The following is a 22,452-nucleotide window of genomic DNA, read 5'->3' as shown; positions in this document are numbered from 1 at the left end:
GTCCTGCCAGTGCCGCAGCTGCTGTACGGAGGAAAGCTGGATTTCCTCGTCTTCGATTACCTCTCCGAGATCACCATGTCGCTGCTGACGGCCGCCAAAGCCCGGTCTCCCGTAAGTAGCCGCCGGGAGTGGGCTCTGGTTCCTCCCCTTCTCCGCTCTCGCTCCGGTCACCCTCGGAGTCACCTCAAAGCATGTCAGGTTCTGGCGGACCGTTTGCTTTTTTTTGTACGTCTTACTTGCATGTATTTATTTTCATACATTCAGTTTCATGTAGGAGAAGCGTTCCTGTCCTTTTTTTTGTGGCATCATGCACTTTTTTGAAAGCTAGTTGTTCTGCCCTCTTTTTCTGCTATCCAAGAAAAGGGGTGGAGTTGGCTTAACCGTAACAAATAGTTACAGTTTTTAATTCTTTCAGGATTTAGGTTACACTTCAGATTTTGTCTCTGCTGCAATGGCTCCCTATATAAAAGATATTCACAGGAAAGGTATGTTACTCTTTGCGTGAGTCTGTATGTTAGTTAAGCTCACTTGCTTAGATTAGTTTTATATGGCTGCAGTTACTGTAAACAGCTGGTTTTTAGCCTAACGTTTTGCTGTCCTCTAGGAATAATGTTTTAAACCTCAGCAAAAATCCCATCGTAATAGATATGAAGCGTAGGTGTGATGGTGATGTTTAAATTGGGTTAATTTGAAATGTATGCTATAATGATACATGTGTCTCTTCATGTATTTCTTACTGTAGCTTAACTTGTGAATGGAAGGTTGCCTTACAGATCTTGGTTAAAACATGAGCTCTAGGCATTATCAATACAATCTAAAGGTGTTTCAACATTCCCGTATAGTTCTAGAACATCACTTATTTTCTGAACACTTTTTCTGTTTACTTTGTCTTTCTTTCTGAGCTTGAGAGTAGAAAAGGAATTATTTCTGAGTACCCAATACCTTGTGAACACAGTCTGGAGTTAGTAGAGATAGATGCATGTTTCTGCTAAAATGCAGTTGTTTGGAGAGAATGGATACTTGAATGACTGGTGTCAGATACTGTTTCTGTAGGAGCTGTTTTGACGTTTTCAATCTGTTTCATCACATGTGTCTTTTTTTGGTCACTTTCCCTTATGCATAAGGGAAAGATGACAGCTATAACTTTTTTTTTTTCTGTAAACAATTTTGCATTTGCTTATTCCAGTCCTACAGATTGAATCAGGTGCATATTTTAATATGATTTTAGTAGTTGATTAGATGTCTGACACCTTGCAATGATGTCTTGCTTGTGTTTCAGCACATTTTTAAGTTGGTAAAATACAAGTGATTGAACTTAATTTGTCTTTTTTGTTTAGGTGTCCGTGTCATCAGCAATGCTGGTGGAATTAATCCACTTGCTTGTGCAGCTGCCCTTCAGGAGGTGGCAAAGAAAGCAGACGTTGATTTGAAAATAGCTGTTGTTGCTGGAGATGACCTAATGAGTGAGGTATTTCACTTTGTTGTAAGGATTAGCATTGTGGAAATTATTTTAGTCTATGTAGCATGAAAGTGGCACTTACTGTCCTGTAGGAACTTTGTGTATCTCTTATGCAGTAGCCTTCTAACATTAAAATAATCTAAAAATTTTTGCTTCATTTTCTTTATTTTTTTTATGCATGAGAACAGTTCTCGGTCCATCTTATGTTTGGTGTGTGATAGAGGTGACTTTTATAAGATTGTGGATCTGCTGTTTATCCTTTTGAAGCAGACTCTGAATCTGATCTAAGGTCTGCTTGCACTTCAGGAGAGGCTAGGGTATGCTGTTTACTTATTGTTTCTGCCTAAACTAAAAATCCTGAATGTTAAATCTTAAACCTAAATGTGGTGTAGTTACCATGTGTTCCAATTTTCATTCTTCCTAGCTGTTTTTAATACTTTACAGGCTGTAAAGTGTTAAAGCCTGATGTTGTTTTGTCTACAGGTAGCTGTTTTTCTGTTTTAAATTTTAAGTTTGTGGCCAGTAACGTAACGTTAAGTGGGATGATGGAAGTTTTAATATTTTAAGAAACCCTTGAAATCTAGACATGAAATAGATGGAGTTTTTTGACACTGTGCATGAAGTCTGGTTCCTCAAACAGTGTTGGCCACACCTGAAAAGATACTGTGAAAACAGTTTGTACATTGATAGTCAATAAAAGGGGATAGGTTTGCACTGTGGTTAAATGTGTGTCTGTAACCTGGAAAATTATTTATCTGTATAGGCTCTGTTACTCCTTGCATGCTATTGAATGTGAAGATGGGCAAGTAAGATTCTTTATTTGCAAATTATGTGCAGTGCTTGGACTTCCTTTCAAGAAACTTCTGCCTTACTGAAATTATTTTAGCAGCAGTGGTCCAGAATTTCATTAGTGGTCATTATTTGAGCTTGGCGTGGATGTTTCTGATCTGAAATGGATTATTTTCTATGCTGTTGTCAGTGTATAGCTTACAGGAGCAACAAAGAGAATGCTTTTGCTGTTGATACCAAACATCGCAAGTTTCACTATGAAATGTTATTTATGGTTTGGAGGTTTTCAATCTTTAATGTAGAATATCAAATTAGTTCAAGGTGCAAGGGGTTTTTTTCCACACTAGCATTAGATACTGAGTCTGTGCAGTCACTGGCCCCTGGATCCACTGGTTTCCCAAGCTGGCTAATGCTTGGTCAAAAATACACCCCATGCGTCCACCCCTCCTCTGGAACCACCATGTATTCTAAGTATTACCTGGAGCTGCAGAATTAGCCTTGTTTTTTGGCCACACCACCATTGCCGTTACAGCTGACACATTTCTACTTGCAGGGTTTGATTTATTTAGTCCTACAGCAATTAAGGGCAGTTTAAAAGCCTAGGGAGTACACCAGTTCACTATAGTTGATTGTTTGTGAATGGACTAGCATTCTTTAAATACTAACTTATTTTTTCTGTGTGCTGGATAACTATGGTTAAAAGTGTGTGTAGGGCTTTCAGCCATTCAACTGATAGATACTGTTGCTAATTTTAATGATGATGCTTTGCTTAGAGTTGCTATGAAGTGGATCTGTTGTTTGTTACTAATAAAAGTATTACAGTAGGCACTACAAAATAATCAGATTTGGTGTTCTGTCTCTTTTCTAACAGAAAGAAAACCTAAAAGGAGCTGGTATCACTGATGTAGAGAGTGGCAAACCATTTCCAGAGAGCATTCATAGCATGAGCGTGTATCTTGGGTGAGTTATTTTAACAAGCTGGTTATTCCAATAACTCTTGGCTTTCTAACAGATGTGGTATTTCTTTATGGGCCCCTTAATCTCTGTTGCATTGAAATGTAAAGCTGTTACCAGTCTCTTAAGTTAGTTGTTTTCTACGTTGCATTTTCCTTTGACAGCATCAGCAGTGGATGTTTATTTGCAAAGCAAATGATAAATTTATGTATGTATGTAAAATAAGTCAACATCAGTGTGTATTGGGTAAAAGCTGTAGGTTCTGCAGATAGTTCACTTTTAACTCCCTAAATTTGATGATGTTTACAGTTTGATTCTTAATTCAAATGCATAAAGTCCATCTGAAAAATTTTGCATTAGGGTATTAATCCTGAAAGGTTTCTTCTGTCCCTCCTGATCTGGGGCTATTAGGTGTTCTGTGGACTGAGGTCATGTGCATTTTTAACAATAAGGGCCAAATGGTTTTATTTACTGCTTTTTAAAGGTAGTTACACAGTTTTTCTATCAGTATCCTGTACGTATGTATTCAGCAACCCAATTTGTGCTTTTTGGCTGTGACTGTTACTTTGTGCCCAGCAATCTAGATTGTTTCTGTATGCTGTATATTTCCTAGTATTGTTTGGTTCATGTAGCATTTGGGGAACAAAAATATTTACAACTTCTATTTACAGCACTAAGAGAGCTTCTGTGTCTTCTAACTTACCTCTTGACTAAAACAGGTGTAAGTGCATAGATACTGTAGGAAAACACTGCTCTTGGCTTTGTTCTTCAAAGTATAGCCAATGACAGGGCAAGGGGCAATGGGAGCAAGCTGGAGCATAGGAGGCTCAATCTGAACATGAGGAAAAACTTCTTTACTGTGAGGGTGGCAGAGCATGGCCCAGGCTGCCCAGAGAGGTTGTGGAGTCTCCTTCTCTGGAGACATTCAAAACCAACCTGGCCGTGTTCCTGTGTGACCTGGTCTGGTGATCCTGCTCTGGCAGGGGTTGGACTGGATGAGCTTTCAAGGTCCCTTCCAAATCCTAATATTCTGTGATTCTGTGTGTGGATTACATGGTTTGAGTTTTCAAGCTGCCTATTTCATGAAGAGCAGAAGGATCCAGCAGGCAGCATGGGTTTAGAAGCCAGGAGCCCCACACTCTGGTCAAAGCCTGCTCACTAAAATGTATGAACTTGAGCGGTTTGGGTGAATATTTTCAAGCCTGTCTAATTTTGACTGAGCTGACTCTTACCTGACTGGTCCAGAAAATCTGTTGCCCACATTTCTTGTCTGAACTGTGCTGTTCTTGAAGCTGGTTGATAATGCAACTTCTAAAATTGGAGGGCAAACTCACCAGACTTTCTCAGTGAAGAATATTGGTCCTTATAGACTCATCTACAAATGAAATAAGAGTAATGAATCTCTGAAAACACTGTTTGCTGTTACTGATAGTAGCAGTGACTCTCTATGCACTATGTTCAAGACAGTTTCTATGAGCATCAAGTGTTTCAGTTATGTCACTTAGGTACCTGAATTTGGTAGGGTGTTCTGATGATTGCTTTTTAAAATATTATTCTTGTATATATGAAGTGACAAGTTGGTTGATAAAGTTTATTTCATTGATTTCCTACAGGATTTTAAAATGATTTTTTTTAAAATGATGCTTTAAAAAGTAAAGTACTCGCTGTTGTGTTTTGTTACATTTAGTGCAAGACCAATAAGCAGAGCTCTTGACCTTGGAGCTGATATTGTTGTGACGGGTAGATGCGTTGACAGTGGGATTGTATTAGGACCACTCATTCATTCTGTAAGTACCAGTTCATGTCCATATCATAATTAACATGTGTGCACGTGTGGAATAATTACTAGGGATGGCTTGGAAGGCATTGTTCACACAAGGGGGTTCATTTTCTGCCAAATTGCTCCACTTCTTAATGCAACAGCATGAATAGTCAGCAATCATTCAGACAATTTTTGCTCTTTATGAAAATGTAGAAACTAAATTAAAAATAATGAGCATCTTTTTTTTTTTCCTTACATGTAGGAAAAGTTGCCAGCTTTCACTTCTCCTAAAATTATAGCAGGGATATTTATGAACTTGTGTATCGTGAAGCTGGAAAGCGTTTGGTGAAGTTAAGGAAGTCTTACCATGTTTCACCAGTGTTTCACTCTTACTTTCCCCCCTCCCCTCCTTAAAATTTGGTGTGCAAGGTTAAGAAACAAGTATATTTTTCTTTACCACGAGGTGGCGATAGTAGAGCTCACGTTGGGTTTTGGGTGTCTAAAACACCGGTCTTTTTCAGTGGGTAAGCACTTTTATTTTAAGCAGTTGAGTGTCAATGCAAAATTTCTCAAATTCCTTGAATTTAAACAAATTATACAGGCAGGATCGGTGGTTTTCTGAAGTATTTTGAATAGGTTATACATTTTTGTGAATGGTCACACATTGAAACATGGAAGCTTGCTTTTAGTGCATATTTTAAAAAAATATGAGGGTATGTGTTAGTGTCTAGTTACAAACATCCTTTCTAAAAGTTCATGCTTTTCTGACTTCGTGCACGTCAAACATTGCTTAATCTAGAACTAAAGTTTCCCATTTATAATTACCATTATGACTTGTTATTTTATTCCCAGCTTTTTACATTCTGAAGATATCTGTCAGTGTGTGGTATTTACTCCAGAGAGGCCTTAAGTAATTTATTGAGAGGTCTTAGGGAAGTTTCTGCTAAGTTCTAAATAAGATGCATTGAATATATTGCTTGCACTGTATTGAACTTGGGAAAAATAATTTCTAATTAAACAGAAAGCATACTTCCAGTTTTTAAGGTGACTTCAGGAACTGATAATTTTCAAAAGTTTAAAAAAAACCATAGTGGTTCGTTTACATGACACAAAATAGGCGCCAGACTCTTAAATCTCTGGGTTACGCAAACTTTCATTAATACAAATATTCCACAATTTTTTTAAAGAGGGCGTGACATTGAGAGCTTATATCTCTTTGGGTGTATAAATAAGAGGAAAACTGAAATACATCAGAGCTCTGTTACTGTATGGCAGCTCAAATCCCTGTGCGGCACCTGCCGATTATTGTTGTTTACATTTCTGCAATTCAGTAAAAATATATATCCAATGCATTGTTATTCGAAGCAGTGAATATACTACGTGCAGTTTTCTGTACTGTATACAACTTTTATATATGTAACATATTTGTATTTTTCTTCTAGTTTGGCTGGAATAGGGATGACTATGACTTGCTGGCTGCAGGAAGGTAAATGATATAAGAAGAAATGGGTAAATTTATTTTATCATATAATGTCGGGATAGCAGAACTTTAAAGCACTTAGTGATTTTGCACATTATTATTGAATTAACTTATTTGAATGCTTTTGTTAGGCTTTGAGTTCTTTTTGAAGACCCACTTAATATTCTCTTGTTTGGAATTGAAATTATAGAAACTTAGTTCTGGTTATGTTTAGTGCGTAACTTATAAATGTATTAGATGCCTGTGAAGGGAAAAAAATAGCATGCTCTGTTCTTAAGCTTTATTTCCATTTTACTATTATGTTTTAAAGCTGGATTTGTGAAATGTGATTTTACAGAATATTTAGTTATTTGAATGCCGTTTTCCCAGCCTTGCAGGTCATCTCATTGAATGCGGTGCTCAGTGTACTGGTGGAATATTCACTGATTGGCATGCAGTACCAGACTGGTAGGTAACTGTAACATCAGCATGTGTGTATATAGTGGACCAAAGACGAGGTTTCTTACTATATCTGTGTTGTGAAAACTCCTTCTACTCTATTCTTTTGGGAGAGTCCTCTTGATATTTTTCCACCTTAGTGTTACTCTTCTACAGGGTCTGTTCTCCCTATTGCAGTTCACCTCTCTGGTCAACTCGGGGCTTTCTTTTTAGATGATTTGAAAAACAAATTAGCCCTTTGATTATTTTTTTATTGTTTTAGATAATTTTTTCTATTTCCTTTTTTATCATCTGATTTTTTGGAAAGATTTTTCAATTTGCTTTTGTGAATGGTTGTAATGGAAAAGACAATATGTGTGTTTTGAATGCTGTTTCATCAGTCTTAAGTTAGAGTTGCCTACTGTGCGGTCACAAATCTTTCGTATTTTGCTTTGGTAGGGATAAATGCATGCCACAGTCTTCTCCTGCTGTATGACCTGATCTCCACAAATGTGTTGAGCTCTCAGTCCTTACATGTGTATCTTGTGTTCAGACCTACCGAATTAGACTTACACATAGGTAGGTCCTTCTGCCTGCTGAGAAGTACCAGAAGAAGGGACTAATGTACCCTGCTTTTGACCAACTTGTTTTTAAGAGTAGTTGAAAAGTAAGCAGGGAACATGTTTGGCATAGGATGAGTGATTCTGGCTGAAGTTTATTCCCGTTTTCCTTGGGATGAGAGGGAGGAATCTTGCCCTGTGCTGTGTCATGAGAAAGGTGGTGCTTCCTTTATGTGGTGGAGGAAAGGGTTGAAGAGCAGTGGGAGAGATACAGGAGAGAAAGGTGGCTTTCATGGGGGTGTTCCTGCTCCCAAGTTGTCCCTGGGAAGGAGGGCACTGAAGCAGCCTGGAGTCCATGTGGATGGACCAGCTGTGTCCTGCCAGCTGAAGAGCCGCTCTCCTGAGTTAGCTCTCTAGGATTGCCAGGCTTTTTTCCCCTTGTAGTGACTGTTTCTGGTTCGGAGTGGGATCCTGAAAGACGTATCCTGCTTTTCTGAGCTCCTGAACACTGTGGATTTACAGGTGAAAGCACGTATGGCATTGAAAGAAACAGGGTCAGATGTTTCTTTTCACCTATGAGAAGGCTACTAACCCCGAACAAACTGCACTCTGTTGTGTCCAATGGGAAATCCAATGAGAGGGTTTATAGTAATGAGACACCATTCAGTTTGGAAATTTATAATTACTAATCTTATTACTGTTCTGAGATATCTCCTGATGACTGTATCATGAGACTTCTTAAAATCTTCTGTGACTCCAAAAGATGTCGCTTTATAGAAGAATGAAAGAAAAATCCAGAATACTGCTTTTCCTATTAAAATGCTTGGTAGTTCTTTATTTCTAACGATTTTTCCATGAGAAATGAAAGTCTAGTTTAATAAAAATAAAAGTAAGTTTAAGTATATTAAGCTATGAGGTACTGGAATGAGAGTAGCTGCTTTTATAGCTTGTATGTACATTGTATATGCATAGCTAATACTCGTGTGTATGTGTAAAAATCCTGTAACTGTGTCTAAAATCATAGTCTTGTGGGTTAGAGCTGCCTGGTGCTGACTTGAATTTCTACTGAAAATATTGAAGGGTAGCACCCAATACTGCTATGTTACCTTGCCCCCATCCATCTGCATGCCTACTTCTGAACCATGCCTGATTTTATTAGTGCTAATAGAACCGTAATTTTATTTACCTTCAGGTTAAGTCCACTAAAGAATTAATCACGATGCCTTAAAACTAGTGGTTTTGTTTGCAAACTTGATGAGTCTTAAGATTTAATTGATGAAATTCTTGAAATAAAAACATGTTACATGTCAGCCTGTATGATAAACTCCTAAAACTCGTAAAAACCAAAATAGCATGTGAGCTTTAATTTTATATTTGGAGAGGCAGAGTAGAAGGTGGACTAAGGCGGACTTGTGGTCCAGCACATTGAGTTAGGATATGGGAGGAAGAAAAGAGGGGAGGAGATTTGTTAGAGAGCTTTGCTCCTTCCCCACCCTGATAAATAGTTGTTTACTCTATTTGGGCACAAATGTATGAATGGGAAATATTATGAAAGCTTTTGGGCTGCAGAAAAATATACTTTCCATTTGATAGCTTAGTAGTAACCTGTTGACTCCTTAAGTTAAACTTGATGGTGTGAGGTTTTTGTTAATTAGGCAGTGTGAATCCATTTTCAATGCATGCAGAGAATGCATTGCATAATAATGCACAATAATAATACGATAATTTGTAGTTTCAGTAATGACCAAAACATGCAATACCTGCTGCCAGCGGCTTTACTTATATTGTCAAGGGGTCAGTAGTTCTGCAAACTCTTTACTTGACTGTAGTCTGGTAATGATTTCTCCCTCATTTAGGAAAAGCTACGTTTTCATCAGTCTCCTGAAAGTAAGCGTGTGTAATTTAGATCTCAACAAATCACAGTGCCTGTGATGCGTAATGTTAAATCCAAACCAGCCCAACAAAGTCAGTAAATGTGGGAGGAAGCAGCCAACTCAAATCTCTGCATTTGTCATCAGAGCTTCTTTCACGTACTAATTTCTCACTGCCATGAGTGTGTTCATGCAGCCAAGACCACTTCTCATTCAGCTCTGCAAACGTTTGTTGGACCTCTATGCTAGAGCTTAAGAAAAGCTTTTACAACATTTATGCTGTTCTCTGGTGAATAAACACTAGAGGGCGATCTCACTCTCTTTTCCTCACATCTGATTGCAGCGTGTAGGTCTGGCTCAGGTCATATTTTTTACTGTCTTTAGAGTTTCTTGCCTTTTTTATTCCCTCTCTGTCTCTCCCTGAGAACAGTAGTCCTTGTTGCTCTTCTGTCTTTGACTGCTGAAAGAGGTGTAAGTGTACCGCTAAGAGGGGGTGATGGGTATGAGCTTTTCTAACTTGTAAACAAGTAAAAGGGAAGACCGTCGAAATTTAGGTTTATAAACCTTATCTGTCTACAGTTTATGCATAAGGAAAAATAATTAACTCTGTGAACAAGAGCACTTTCAATTGAAACTAAATAAAGCCAGGTAAGTCAGCATCGGAGCTCACATTCCATCCACATATTATCATGTCTCTCAGTATTGAGGCACAGGATTGGACCCACTTCATTCATCCAACATAATCTTGTTAGTTGTTTTTCAAAAGTTCTCTTGAAATGTTTGATGCAGACCACTTCTCGGAACTCAATTCCACTGCAAAAAGGGTGCTTTAAGTCACAGACATGTTCATGTAGGTGTATTGTGGGAATTGAATGGTGAGCTGTTAAAACCTAAGCTATTCTTTCTTTTTCTTTGTTGTCTCGGTAAATTTTCTCATGTAAAACAAGCGAAATGCATGTTCCAGCTCGCGTCTCTCTAATTACTTCAGTTGATAGAAACTAGACTTAGTTGACTTCTGTCTGCTGACCTAAGGCTCTGGGATTTCTTTAATTGTACTGGGTATATCTCCATAGTATATTTGACTGTAGTGCAGGAATGATGAAGCTGTAAAGTTTCATGCAGTTCTCGTGAAAACGAGCAGATAGGTAGAGGGGACATGAGATGCTGTTCACTTTTCCAGTGAGAGGAAGGCTGCTTGACTTGCCCCTTGCGTGGATTTGCAGATATTTAGCAGAGAGAATGCAAGAAACCATTAGTTCACAGTTTCTAGAAGACTAATGAGCATTATTAACTGAACGACTTGAAGTAAAAATTATTTTAAAAAGGTGATTATTCCTTTTCTGTTATTTGTGTAGTAATATATGTTAGCAGTTGTTCAGAAGAAGTGATAATACATTGCTGCTCCCTATTTAATATCTGGTGCACAGCACTCAATAGGGAGTCCACACAATGTGTCAAAATGAACCGTGGTGCCAGGACTATATTGATAATGCACAGCTCTGTATTTAATTTTCATTTAACCCCAGACATTGCTGTCTCTTACTGTTATGTAGTGCCAGTGGGTGATTAGTACGTTGTTTTGTTTTGTTTTGAAATGCAGGAGAGAATAAACTAATGCTGATCAGTAAAGTAATCATTTTGAGGAGATGGTAAACACTGACATTTTGCCCTAAGCCAAGAGTGTACAATGGTTGAGACTGCATAATCCTCTGGCCTGGGATCCAAAAGGGTAAGTCAATAGTTGTAGTCTCTTAAGGGCTGGATCCAGATTGCTTAACTTGGGACTTGAACAGAATCCGGCGTGTGAGTCCCAGTCAGCAATGTGGAAATGCCTTCTTCTCTGTAGCACCATCTATTCTGGAAACACCAGGCAGCCTCTATGATTGGCCTGAAATTAAAGGCAATTAAAGAGTTTATATACAGTGCCTACTCCAAAATGCCCTACTAAAAGGAGATAAGTGATGCAATCAATACATTTTGCCTAAATCAAAATTGCAGCAGAAGTTAGGAAACCTATTAGCATCTACATGTAAAGAGATGCACATGCCTTACCCATAAGTATGTGCTGATCTTGCCTGACACACGTTAGTGGTTTTGAATTGGTTGTAAAAACTCCGCTAGAAGTGGTGGCAGTTTCTACCTTTTGCCTGATAGCATCGCAGTGAAAATCTGTGCCCAGGGAGCTGAGGTGCTTGGCTCAGAGTTCTCAGTGTGGCAGTCATTGAGTCACATCCCAGGAAACTGGATTAGTTTAGAAGTTCATTTCACAGCCTACTTGGAGCCTGGTTCACTTCTATGTCACATGCATTGCTGTGGCTTTTTTGTTTTCTTTCTTGCAGCATCTTTCCCTGCAAGTAAATACACTTAACTGTCCCATCTTCTGCCCTCAGTCTATCAGTAGTGGCAAGAATGAGATACTTGAGGGGTTTGGCACCTTATGAGGGAAGAAATACTCATTTTATCTCAGACAATGTCTTATTCCCTGAGCCAAACAGGACCCAGTGCTGATCATGGATTTTACTCTTTTTTTTGGTAATACAAATGGTGTAAGATACGTGGCAAGACAAGAGGGAATGATGTCTTCATAGCTGCCCAGGGATTGAATAGTGCATTGTCCCAGAGTAGAGAGGAGGTCTCTGCTTAGACAGTTATCCCCTGTGACATGCCCATAAACTGTAACATTTCTAACAGCTGAAAATGAATAAAACTCAGCATTTTGCATGGGAAAAAACTAATCCAGAAGTTAAGTTGTCTGGCAGAGAATTGACAGGAGACTTGATTTCAGAGCCCTGATTCCTATTAGAGTAGGACAGCAGCTGTAGGTGGTTGATAAGAAGATGGCTTCAGCAGCAGAACCAGTTTTGGAACTTCCTTACCCCTGTGCTGTTGGTAAGGATCTGCTGTAACTGTGAACTCCTCACCTAGCCCAAACATGGAGGGAGTTTCTGAGGTTTAATCTTCACTAGGATTTATTTAGTGCTCTGGTTTACTAATGCATATAATTTACTTACTTGTTAAATACCAAGCACGTAAAGCAAAACAGACATTTTGGATAAAAGAATGGTAGTTGTCATCTCCTTTCACAGACTGATGTGTATTACTTTTGCATTTTAACTCTGTGTTAAAAGAAGTGCCCGGAATGTTTTAAAAGTAGTACTTCCATATTTATCTCTAGTATTATATTTTATTAATTACACAGTCATTTAATTAGAACTAACTTTAGTAGTTTCCTTTGAAAATTGTTTACATTAGTTGGTATTGCCCCATCCTACTAGGAGATTTTATCACTAAACTGATGCAATTCTTTTATTATCAAAGGGTGCCGCTTTGGATGCCATGACTGTAGTTGCTGCCAAAGGTTTGAGTTCACACTTCTGTGGTTTATCTCCCGTGTTATGCTGTGCAAAATTACAGCTTGGCTGTGGGTTGTGGCCACCGTGAATTGGTTGTGTTACAGAGCAGATGCGATAAGGTCTGTAGTCATTCAGCAAAACCTGCTTGTGAATCTGGCAAGGAGTTACTACTTTCCGAGGCAGTGCTGATGAAGATGGAGTGATTGTAGCACCTGCGGTGTGTGCCAAAATACCCCACCCAGGTAGCTATTGCTGCTGGTGAGCTCTAACACCAGGTGTAAATAGCTGTCACTTGACTGAATTGTGCCATAGAGGTGACAGCCCAGCTTGTTTCCGTGCTGAAAATGAATTTGATGTCTCGTAGCAGTATAAAGTACATTTTTCTTTCAATTATGCATATAGTAATGTAGGTTATTACTGGTATCTGCTACAAGGTACTGTAGGCTGTATGTACTTTCCCAGTCGTCCAGTTATAATACAGGTGAAATCTGAAATTCTTGCTCAATTCATTACACCTCTATGTATTGAAAGTGAAGGAAACTTTCAGAGCTGATGTGACCTGGGGAAACACATCTTTTGTAACTAACTGAGCATTCGGGAAAGTTCATTGAGTGGTGTTGGACCTTGAGGAGGAAACATCCCTCACGCTTACCTCCCAGGAAGGCAAAAAGTCTTCCTTGATGCCTTCACTAACTGTTGAAACAGTAACAGTGACAGAGATGACCAAAGAGTAACTCACTGGTTGTGGTCGTCTTTTCATTGACGTTCTGGGTCCTGGATTTCAGGATGGTTTAAATATAGCTAAAAATTCTTCTCGTTCTCCCAGACACTAGGACATGCTCGTGTCCTGAGTCAGCATGCTTTTCCTAGGAAGACTTTTGGTTTTCCCCTTTGGGTTTTTTTGTTTGTGTTTTTATTATTATTATTATTTTGGGCTTTTTGGTGTTAGATTGTCTTTTCTCCTTCATGCAGTTGTCTTGCAAGCTTTAGAGCAACACTTTGCTGCAATTGGTAAAAGCTGGGTGTTGTTTTTTATATAGCAAATATGTATAGAGGCTATTTAGAAGCTCTTCTAGAAAGTACATTCGTATCTATAAGGTCTCCTTCCAGCTACTCTGACAACATAAAAAATTCTACCATAAAGAACCTCTGACTTTGAGGGCCCTAAGATAACAGGAAAACCAGAATCTGCCCTTCCTTTTGCATGCTAAGAGACCTGAATAACAGTGTTGCTTTATACTGATACTGTTTATCTGCCATCTTCCCTCACTGGTCTGCTTTTGATGACTTAAATATTTGCCAGATTTTAACCATTTTAAGGGGTAAAACTTCTTTGCCTCACTATATGCTTGGTGGGTTTTGCTTTTTAGTGGTTCAGGTCTTTTGAGAGTGGAGCTTGGGTGATTAAATTACCTGAAGTTTGATTGATGTTCGCAGACTCAGTGGTTTAGAAAGTTGAGTGTTTGCAGGTCACTTCTTCTTCCTTCAGGACTGAGATCACCGGGCAGTAGGTGCAGAAATGTGGTATAAGAATTGTGTGGGACTTAGCTCAAAGTGGGCTGCAGCAAGGAAACCACTTGTGTCTGCAGTGGGTAACTTGTCTTGGAGGAAATTATTTCACTTTTGCTAGGTGATTCAAATGCCCTGCCATTGAGCCTGCTGGCAGGGCGCCTGGTGCTGTTGCCTCAAGACAAGACGGGGAGGTGGTAGAGTCCTAGAGGGTAAAAGCTCCTTAATTCCAGCCTCGTTCAGTCACTGGTACTGCTGTGTGACACTGGGCAAATCATGACAATTTCTGTATCTGTCTCTGTACCTGTAAAATCAGGATAGTTACATATGTTGGTCTGTTACCCTACAGTAATGTTTTAGGCCAAGAATTAAGTGATTTTTTGGGGATGTTGGATTTTTTTTCTATATCAGACTTCAAAATGTTGAATGTTAACATACTTCTTGCCACCGTATTTTCTCTCCTTCTTCCCCTCAGGAAAGAAATCTAGAATAATTTATATAAAAAATTGTTGATTCCATTCAATTACTTCTATTCACCGGAGCGAGGTCTTTTTGTTTCCCTTCATCTGTTTAGTATTTAAAATAATTTCAACGAACAGTCTAATGAATTATAATCCTCACTGATTTGTTGTGGGCTTTTCTAGGTGTCCTCCAGCTACCATACTTTGCAAGTTTTGTACACTATGAGTATTAAAGTTGCTGATCTCTGGTAACAGAGCTTCTCTCTTAATCCTTTTTTTAAATAACGGGGTTATGTTTGAAGCTTCCCAACGATAAGGAATCTCTTCAAATTCCCATGAACTTTTACAAATGTCATTTAAGAGTTCACGGGTTTCTTTGCTTGCTTCCTTCAAAAACTGGAGGGTTTATGTTACACAAACTGTTCATCTAACCTTTGCTGATAACCAATTGGTTGTATGTACAGCATATTGTTCCCACTAGCACCCAAAAAGAATGGTCTGATTTTCAGAGTGTATGAAGGACCTGAAGGTTACTGACTTTAATGAGAGTTGCGATGTTCACCGCCTTTCATAATCAGGACCTTTCTAGAACAGTTTTGCTTTTGCAAGGAGCAATATCTCCTTAAGTCCTTTTTTTGATCTTTTTGTGTCTCTGGGATACTTTGTTTGCACAAATTTCTGACTTCCTGTGAGAGGGGAATGACCCAGGTAGCCTTTTTAGAAGAATATTAAGACTCGATTTTAATTTCCAGGTGCTTTTAAAGTTTTAAAATTTCTTTTCAAGTCATTGCTTTTGCTCACATTCTTTGTAAATAAAATAAACGCCTTTTAGCCAGGAAAGTGCATATCTAGATCTTGTCCACATAACCCTGAAAATTCTGCCCTGCTACTGTAATGACCAGCGTGTGCCTCTTACTATGAGTTATTTGCTCACTTTCTGTGTATTACTTTTGTGAGAATGTGAGGAGGAGGAATATTTTCATTTACAAACGTGGCTATAATTTTCTCTTTTACTGCTTCTCTTTTTGCTATGCCTTGGAATTTTTTACTCATTTTGTCTTTAGTTATTGTTCCGGGCTGAAGGTCTTAACTTTCATATATCTTTGTTTTCTGATGACAACATTTCTGTGTATAATTTATTTATTGACTTGTGGAATTGTCCTTAAGAGGTGTTGATTATTCCTGTTTCCCGCTGCCCTTCATCTCTGAGGCTGCCAGCACAGTCTGTTTTCAGTCTGCTTTTCCTGCTCTGCCTGCCTTTTTACAAATCCATGGTGCAGGAGGCATTTATATATCTTCCCCTTCATGTTATGTGTGCTGCTGTAGCCAAACTGGGCTAGAGATAGCAATCATGGTTTATTCGTCTGAATTTACCTCTTTTTAATCATAGTTCTCTAATTCTTTTCATCTTTTTTTACCTTAACCATTTCTTATAGCGTCCATCTCCATTCCCTTCCCCAATTTACCGTTGGTATCTGTTGTTATATCTGCACTCCTTTGCCAAGCAATAAAATGCACCCCCTTATTATTTTACACTTTGAGCAGTTTTTTCAGTGCTTTTTCTTGTGTGTTTCCTGCAGAAGCAACCAGATACGTCCTAGCTCTTGATCAGTTTTAATTAGTCATTGCTGTAAAGTTCTGATGTGTTGTTACTCTTATTCCTTTTCACTTTCCATTGTATTTATAGTTTTTTTCCCCAATGTTTTTCATATCCTAGGCACAACATAGGCTTCCCCATTGTAGAATGTTCCTCTGAAGGAGACTTTATTCTTTCCAAACCACCGGACACGGGGGGACTGGTCTCTTTTGGCACCGTAGCTGAGCAGTTAGTGTATGAAGTGGGCAATCCTCAGCGCTACCTTTTACCAGATGTCACGTGCGACTTTTCCGAAGTGACCATCACCGAAATTCCAGGTGATTTTATATAATTCATCCTTTTATGTATTGAGAGATCTGTGTCAACGATCTGGGTTATGAAAGTAAAGCAGATACTTAACTTTCCATGTTTTTTCTGCGTATTTCTTGTTAAGTCAGTTCCTTAGAGTGTGGTACTGTATTAAACTGATGTTTTTTCAAGGACTCTTCCTAGAAATTCCTTTAGAAATTTTAACCATACTCATCTTGCTGGCTGACTAATTTAAATCTTCGATCACTACTCCTTTTGCTTTCCTTTTTAATGCACATCTTGCATCTCCCAAGGCTTTAATCTATGTAGTCTCTGTGTTGAGACAACTCCACTGTGATTTCAGTATTTTTTTAAACTGCAGCTCAGTTTCTTTGCTCAAATAAAATGCATATTTTGTACATGTTTTCTCATATGGCATTTGAAATGTTAGGATCATTGGAAAGCTGTATCTTCCAAAGCACTTCTTGGTAATAGTGTTGTTCTTAGACATTGAGGTGGATCATCTGAAGTGGTACAAGAGTGCTTAGGTACGGGACTTCCACCAGAGAATGTGTTCAGAAGAGGCCATTTTCTGTCCTCGAAACTCTCAACAGCCCATAGACTAAAGATGGATGTAATGTATATTCTGGATTTAGCTTTAAAAGCAAAATGAACAAACAACCCCTGGCTTAACAGATTTGAAGATCTGTAGATTGGCTAAGATAGCTTGAAAAAAAACTGTTTAGTTACAGTCACTTGAAGCTTGTTTTTTACTGCCTCTGTATTTTATATATTCCGTTTTATTGAACTTATCTGTGACAGTATGCCGGGTGTCTTTATAAAACTTAAAACAATTGAAATCTCAAATTAAAAACTTACTGTGATAAAACTCAAAACACTGCAGTATCAAAAAATATTTTGCTTCAATAATAAAAGTAAAATTGTACCGTGAACCTCCTGCTCATGCAACACAACCAAATGGCTCTGATAAGGCCAGCTTGCTGCTCTTAGCCACTAGGATTTTTTTTTAAAGGAAAAAAAGAGGAAACCCTAACCTTCCTATGAACTTTTAGCTTGTGAATGACCCGATATGACATGTTTGAACTTAAAATGAACTTTCACATGAACTTTCAGTTAGCCCTCCTAGAAATATAACAGATGGAAAATGGGCAGATTTCTTAAATATTTTTAGTTTGAAGTGCTTTGACACGTACACCAGTAGAAACAGGCACGCTGTCTGTTTTTGCTGTTTACATTGCTGATTTTATTGTCCTGCTGGATTACTCAGTGTTTGGACTGAGGTGCTTCTGTTTTCTTTTTGCCAATGGATGCCATGCATTTTAATTGGCGGGGTTTTTTCTTTGTATTACTCCTTCACCTGGAGCATGAAACTCCTCCAGACCTGCACCCTGACCGTGGGGATATTGTTCTGTATTGAGAGAGTTAAATTAGCGTTACGTCAAGGTTAATCGAAAGTGATGATGTTACTTGAGTGATGTATAAGAGCCCTGCGAGTCACATTCGTGTTTTCAGATATATTCTCATTTGATCTCTTCAGAGTATTTGCGTGAAGCTTTGAACTAATTCCTAAATATTTGTAAGTGCAGGTTAGGTACAGGTGAGCTACAGTGATCCTGCACTGCTAAGTTTCAAGGAGTTGCACCTATCGCTTTTTCTCCAGTCCAAGCTTGAACCCGATGCCAAGCAGCAATTTTCTCCAGTTTCTTTGGGCATTAATATACCTAATACTGAACATGGTAGTAGCTCTGGAACATACATGCAGACAGTTTCTGTTATTGCCAAGAAGGCTGAAGTTACGTTTTCCCTTCACTTACTAACCCAGCAGCAAATAAACTCGCACTGCTTTCTCATCTTGTTTTATTTCTCTGCCAAGTGAAGGACTGCAGTCGGCTCCAGCCAACAACGTAAATTGTGTGCAATAACTGGCTGTTAAGTGGAAAATAACTTTTAGGTCCGAAGTCCTAAGGCTGCTTTTCTGTGTTAAGTATTTTCTAAGTGCATGAATAAACATTTCAAGCATTCTGTTAAAAGGCTCGCTGAAGTCATAAATCCAGTCACCAATTTGCTGTCTGTGTTTCGAAGGCAGGGAGAGCTGTTTTGTGAAGGTTCTCTTCTGCGGCGGCACAGCTATCTATGATTTGCTTTTTAATTAAGTGCATTTATTAATCTGTATCTCAAAAGAGTGTCTTTGAAGTTATACTGAAGAAGTTTAAATACTGATTTATTATTATTTTTTAACCACTACAGGTTTTGATGGTGGGGCAGTGAAAGTTCATGGAGCAAAAGGATCGCCTCCTTCAGCGTTTTATAAGGTATTGTCTTTGGAGTGTGAAGTATTTTTGACTTACAAAATTTTATATTTTTGGGAAAATACTAAATATTTTCTGCCAAAAACTGTTACCACTTTAAAAATCTCACCCTCTCTGCCCTGAGAGTAAAAGAAAGAGTGGGGGAAAAGAGGAGACAGCTTTATTTGATACATAAAAACATGTCAATTTGTATAACAGGCTTATCCACAAACATCCAGAGAAGGCTGGGATGGTTCTTTTATAGTAATAATAATAGTTTTAAAATATCTTAGCCCACTAATACTTTTATACTTGTTGATTTTTATACTGTTGTGTTGATTTTGTTTTATTTCACTGTGAAATTTATCTGCCAAGTAGTTTTTGAAAGGTAAGTAATGAGTAACTTTGTTAAGAGAGCAGCTAAGAATGAGACAGATAATCTCCTGAAATATTCTGGTGAAAGAAACTCGCACTTGGAGGAAAAGCTGTAGTTTTATGTTTGTCACTATAGACTTTTCAGTGGTCTTCCCTGAATGGATAGGGAATATAGGTAATAGAGATTAATAAAGGTAATACAGATCTGGTGAAGTAGCTGTAGGGCTGGATCCTTTTCTTGTTTAAAACTAATGGCAAAACTGATTTTTACAGAAGCAAGGCTGAGGTCAGAAATTAACTGCTTAGTACAGCCATAGCGAAAAATGAGTTAATCTAAGCAGGAAATAGTGCTGCTATTTCTGTTTAAATAGTATCATGTATGCCTGAGCATAATTTTTCTTGGAAACTTTTTACTGCATTTAAAAAATATTTGACTTTTAAAACTGCTTTTATGTAAGATAGCGTTTCATTTTTTTAAATGACATGGTATTTCAAAGAGAAATAATTCTGTCAGAGAGATTAATAAAAGAGGTTTTCCGTTGATGAACCATGAAATGGAATAAACAAAACAGAATGATTGTTTTTACATAGCAGTAAAATAAAAATAAATTTTCACTTATTTCCTATTTATTTATTATTATGTCTTAAGTTGGGCATTTGAAATGTATGAGTTTAGGAGTATTTTAAAATGTCTTTCAGTTTGTATATTAAACAGCATAATGATATTCTAAAATGTGTACGTTAGACTTTCTGTGAAGTATTTCCATCTTTTGAAACGGTTTAGTTGGCTGTTAGTGATAATGCATACCTGTTTTAGAAGATGCTTTTAGGAAATGAACTTAAGAGTTTTCAACTTGGCTAAGAAGTAACCAAATGGGCATTGTAATAAGCTAGAAATATCTTAATAGTGTGTTACATCTTTCAGTAACTTTACAGTAAGAATTGAGGAAAAGAATTGCTGCATTAAAGGTGAAGTGTAGTTAGTAAAACGACGATGAGAGAAAGTGAGATGTAAGGTAAAAATAAGTGAAAATAATGAGAATATACCTGTGAAATAGCTTCTCAAAAGAAATAGCTGAAAAACTGTTATTTGGGATACTTTAAAATAAAAAAATAAAATAGAAGATGTCTACTTGTGGAGAGTTATGCTGAATGCCTTACCGAGTTCCTCAATTTCTGTGCTAGTTTGTCTGCCAGGTAACAAATGTTGGAATTGTTCATCATGCTTAGTTTAGATTTGTCTCTCAAAGCTTTTCCACCATTTATGGCCATGCATTATGGTCATGACCTTCACTGTATCAGGGCTCTGTTAAGCAGCTGTAGCACTGGGAGTCCTCTAAAATGCTTATTAGTTAAATATTTGCAGTATAGCATGTTCTATTGTGGGTGTATGTGACATTTTTCCACACTTACTGTAATACTTCTGGGAAAATTGTGTCTGATCTATTTCACTGTGATAGTTTATGCAGCTTTTCAACTTCAGAGTGTGTCCTGTGGACCAAAATAGATAAGTACAGGAGAATTTAAGGATGACAACGAGAAGTGATGCAGCGTTTCACAGTTTTGCAGTTTTGAATTTTCCTCCAATAGAATTTTGCATTTCAAATAATGGAGTACATTTTTGTGGTTGTGATGATGGTTTTGTACTGCTCTGCTTCAGCTTCATGTATGGATAATGATTGTCAGAGAGCATTTATACCGTATCAGTACAGAATCCCATGTAACTCTGTGATCTCTTTATCGTTAGGTAAATGCCACGTACCTTGATGGCTTCAGAGCTACTGCTGTCTGTCCAGTGGGAGGGCCAAGGGCAGTACAAAAAGGAAAACGCACTGCGGAAAGTATTCTGCAAAGGTTAGTATCCATGTTTTGGAAGGGGCTTTGGCTTTTTCTTTTCAGAGATGATGAAAATAGAACTGTGACATACGGTGGCAACCATATTAACGTTGTAAGACCTCTCGAAAATAATAATACTCCAGTTGGGAGGGCATTTTAGTGGCCAGTTTAGGAAACCTGTTTTCAACATATAACTGCACTTCAGCTACATTTGACAGGGTGAGAAAGATCTCAAATATTGTTGAAAATAGATGGTTGGATAGTGGAGAGAAACCCAAATTAGTGGGGGGGGAAAAGCTATGATTCAGATTAAAATTTATTAGGTGTCAGAGAGAAACTAGTTTTTATCAAAAATCTTTGTGCTATGAAACGTAGGCATTTACCAAGTTTGTGTTTTAAACAAAATTATCTTAGTACCTTGTAAAATGTGACTAATGATTTTATTTGCTAAAACAATTTTACAGTTATAAGACAGACTGATAAACCTTTAGCCAGTGTATTTGGATGAGGAGGGATTCCTCTTAAATATAATTCCATATCCTCACAGGAGTCTCTGAGCATTCACTCCAATAGCCGCAGTCTTTCAAGTTAGGAGATCTATACTGTCAGAAATACAAGGTTTACTGTGAACTTAGTGATTTATTGCTCATGTGCCCATGTACAGCTCTGATGAAGGAGAAGCTCTGTGACTTCCCTCAAGGTACATAGCAGATGAGAGCAGGCTGATGCAGGATGTGTAATTAAGCTATCAAATCCTGTTCTTCAGAGCAGTGCTAATGCTAAAGGTGTCTGTGTCCAAGAGCTACTGAGAAAATCAGTGAAGAAAATACCCTTCAAGTGCTGTTAAATACAAAGACGCTGGGACTCTGAAGTGCCAGAAAAGCAAGCTAAATACCCTTCAAGTGCTGTTAAATACAAAGACACTGGGACTCAGAAGTCTCAGAAGAGCAAGCTTTTTGGAAGCTAGGTGATTATTTTGGAAAAAAATAGAATGGTGTTTGGAAGCTAGGTGATTATTTTGGAAAAAAAATGGAATGGTCTATTTTCCCTTTTGTGTTTGCTCTTGGACATTATTTCAGACTGGACAACATGAATCTTTGTCTGATTGAAACAGCTTGTGGTGCTGCTGCCTCTGTCACCACTAGAAAATTAATTCAGCCTGCTTACTGTGCTGTCCTGAGTAATCTCAGAAGAGGGCTCGTGGGACATAGCCAAAAGCTGCTTAGTTTGTCTGATTGAAACAGCTTGTGGTGCTGCTGCCTCTGTCACCACTAGAAAATTAATTCAGCCTGCTTATGTGCTGTCCTGAGTAATCTCAGAAGAAGGCTCATGGGACGTAGCCAAAGGCTGCTTAGCTGTGGCTTGATCTTTGTGTTAAAAATCACAATATACAGTATTACCCATCAATACATTCTCCATCTGAAACACTGTC

At 38.1% G+C, this 22,452-nt stretch overlaps 1 protein-coding gene across 1 annotated transcript; it reads left to right on the top strand.

The window, feature by feature from the left end:
- Nucleotides 1-75: 75 nt before the first annotated feature.
- Nucleotides 76-16,428, top strand: LOC104535689. The gene is made up of 9 exons (XM_010190414.1): nucleotides 76-225; nucleotides 416-485; nucleotides 1,338-1,468; nucleotides 3,120-3,208; nucleotides 4,890-4,989; nucleotides 6,407-6,450; nucleotides 6,814-6,891; nucleotides 10,893-11,021; nucleotides 16,333-16,428. Exons 1-8 carry the CDS (start codon nucleotides 76-78, stop codon nucleotides 10,900-10,902), a joined length of 672 nt encoding a protein of 223 aa, XP_010188716.1. The 3' UTR covers nucleotides 10,903-11,021; nucleotides 16,333-16,428.
- Nucleotides 16,429-22,452: the final 6,024 nt, after the last annotated feature.

Source organism: Mesitornis unicolor, unplaced genomic scaffold (genome assembly GCF_000695765.1).
Source record: "Mesitornis unicolor isolate BGI_N332 unplaced genomic scaffold, ASM69576v1 scaffold20750, whole genome shotgun sequence".
NCBI lineage: Eukaryota > Metazoa > Chordata > Aves > Mesitornithiformes > Mesitornithidae > Mesitornis > Mesitornis unicolor.
This window is presented reverse-complemented; position numbering and strand designations above follow the sequence as displayed.

Excerpts from the sequence above, each read along its gene's own strand:
- LOC104535689 (XM_010190414.1), top strand. The coding sequence starts at position 76 with ATGTCGCTGCTGACGGCCGCCAAAGCCCGGTCTCCCGTAAGTAGCCGC. Across the intron at positions 486-1,337 it reads AAAAGATATTCACAGGAAAG|GTGTCCGTGTCATCAGCAAT; the intron begins GTATGTTACTCT and ends TTTTTTGTTTAG. Across the intron at positions 4,990-6,406 it reads TAGGACCACTCATTCATTCT|TTTGGCTGGAATAGGGATGA; the intron begins GTAAGTACCAGT and ends TTTTTCTTCTAG.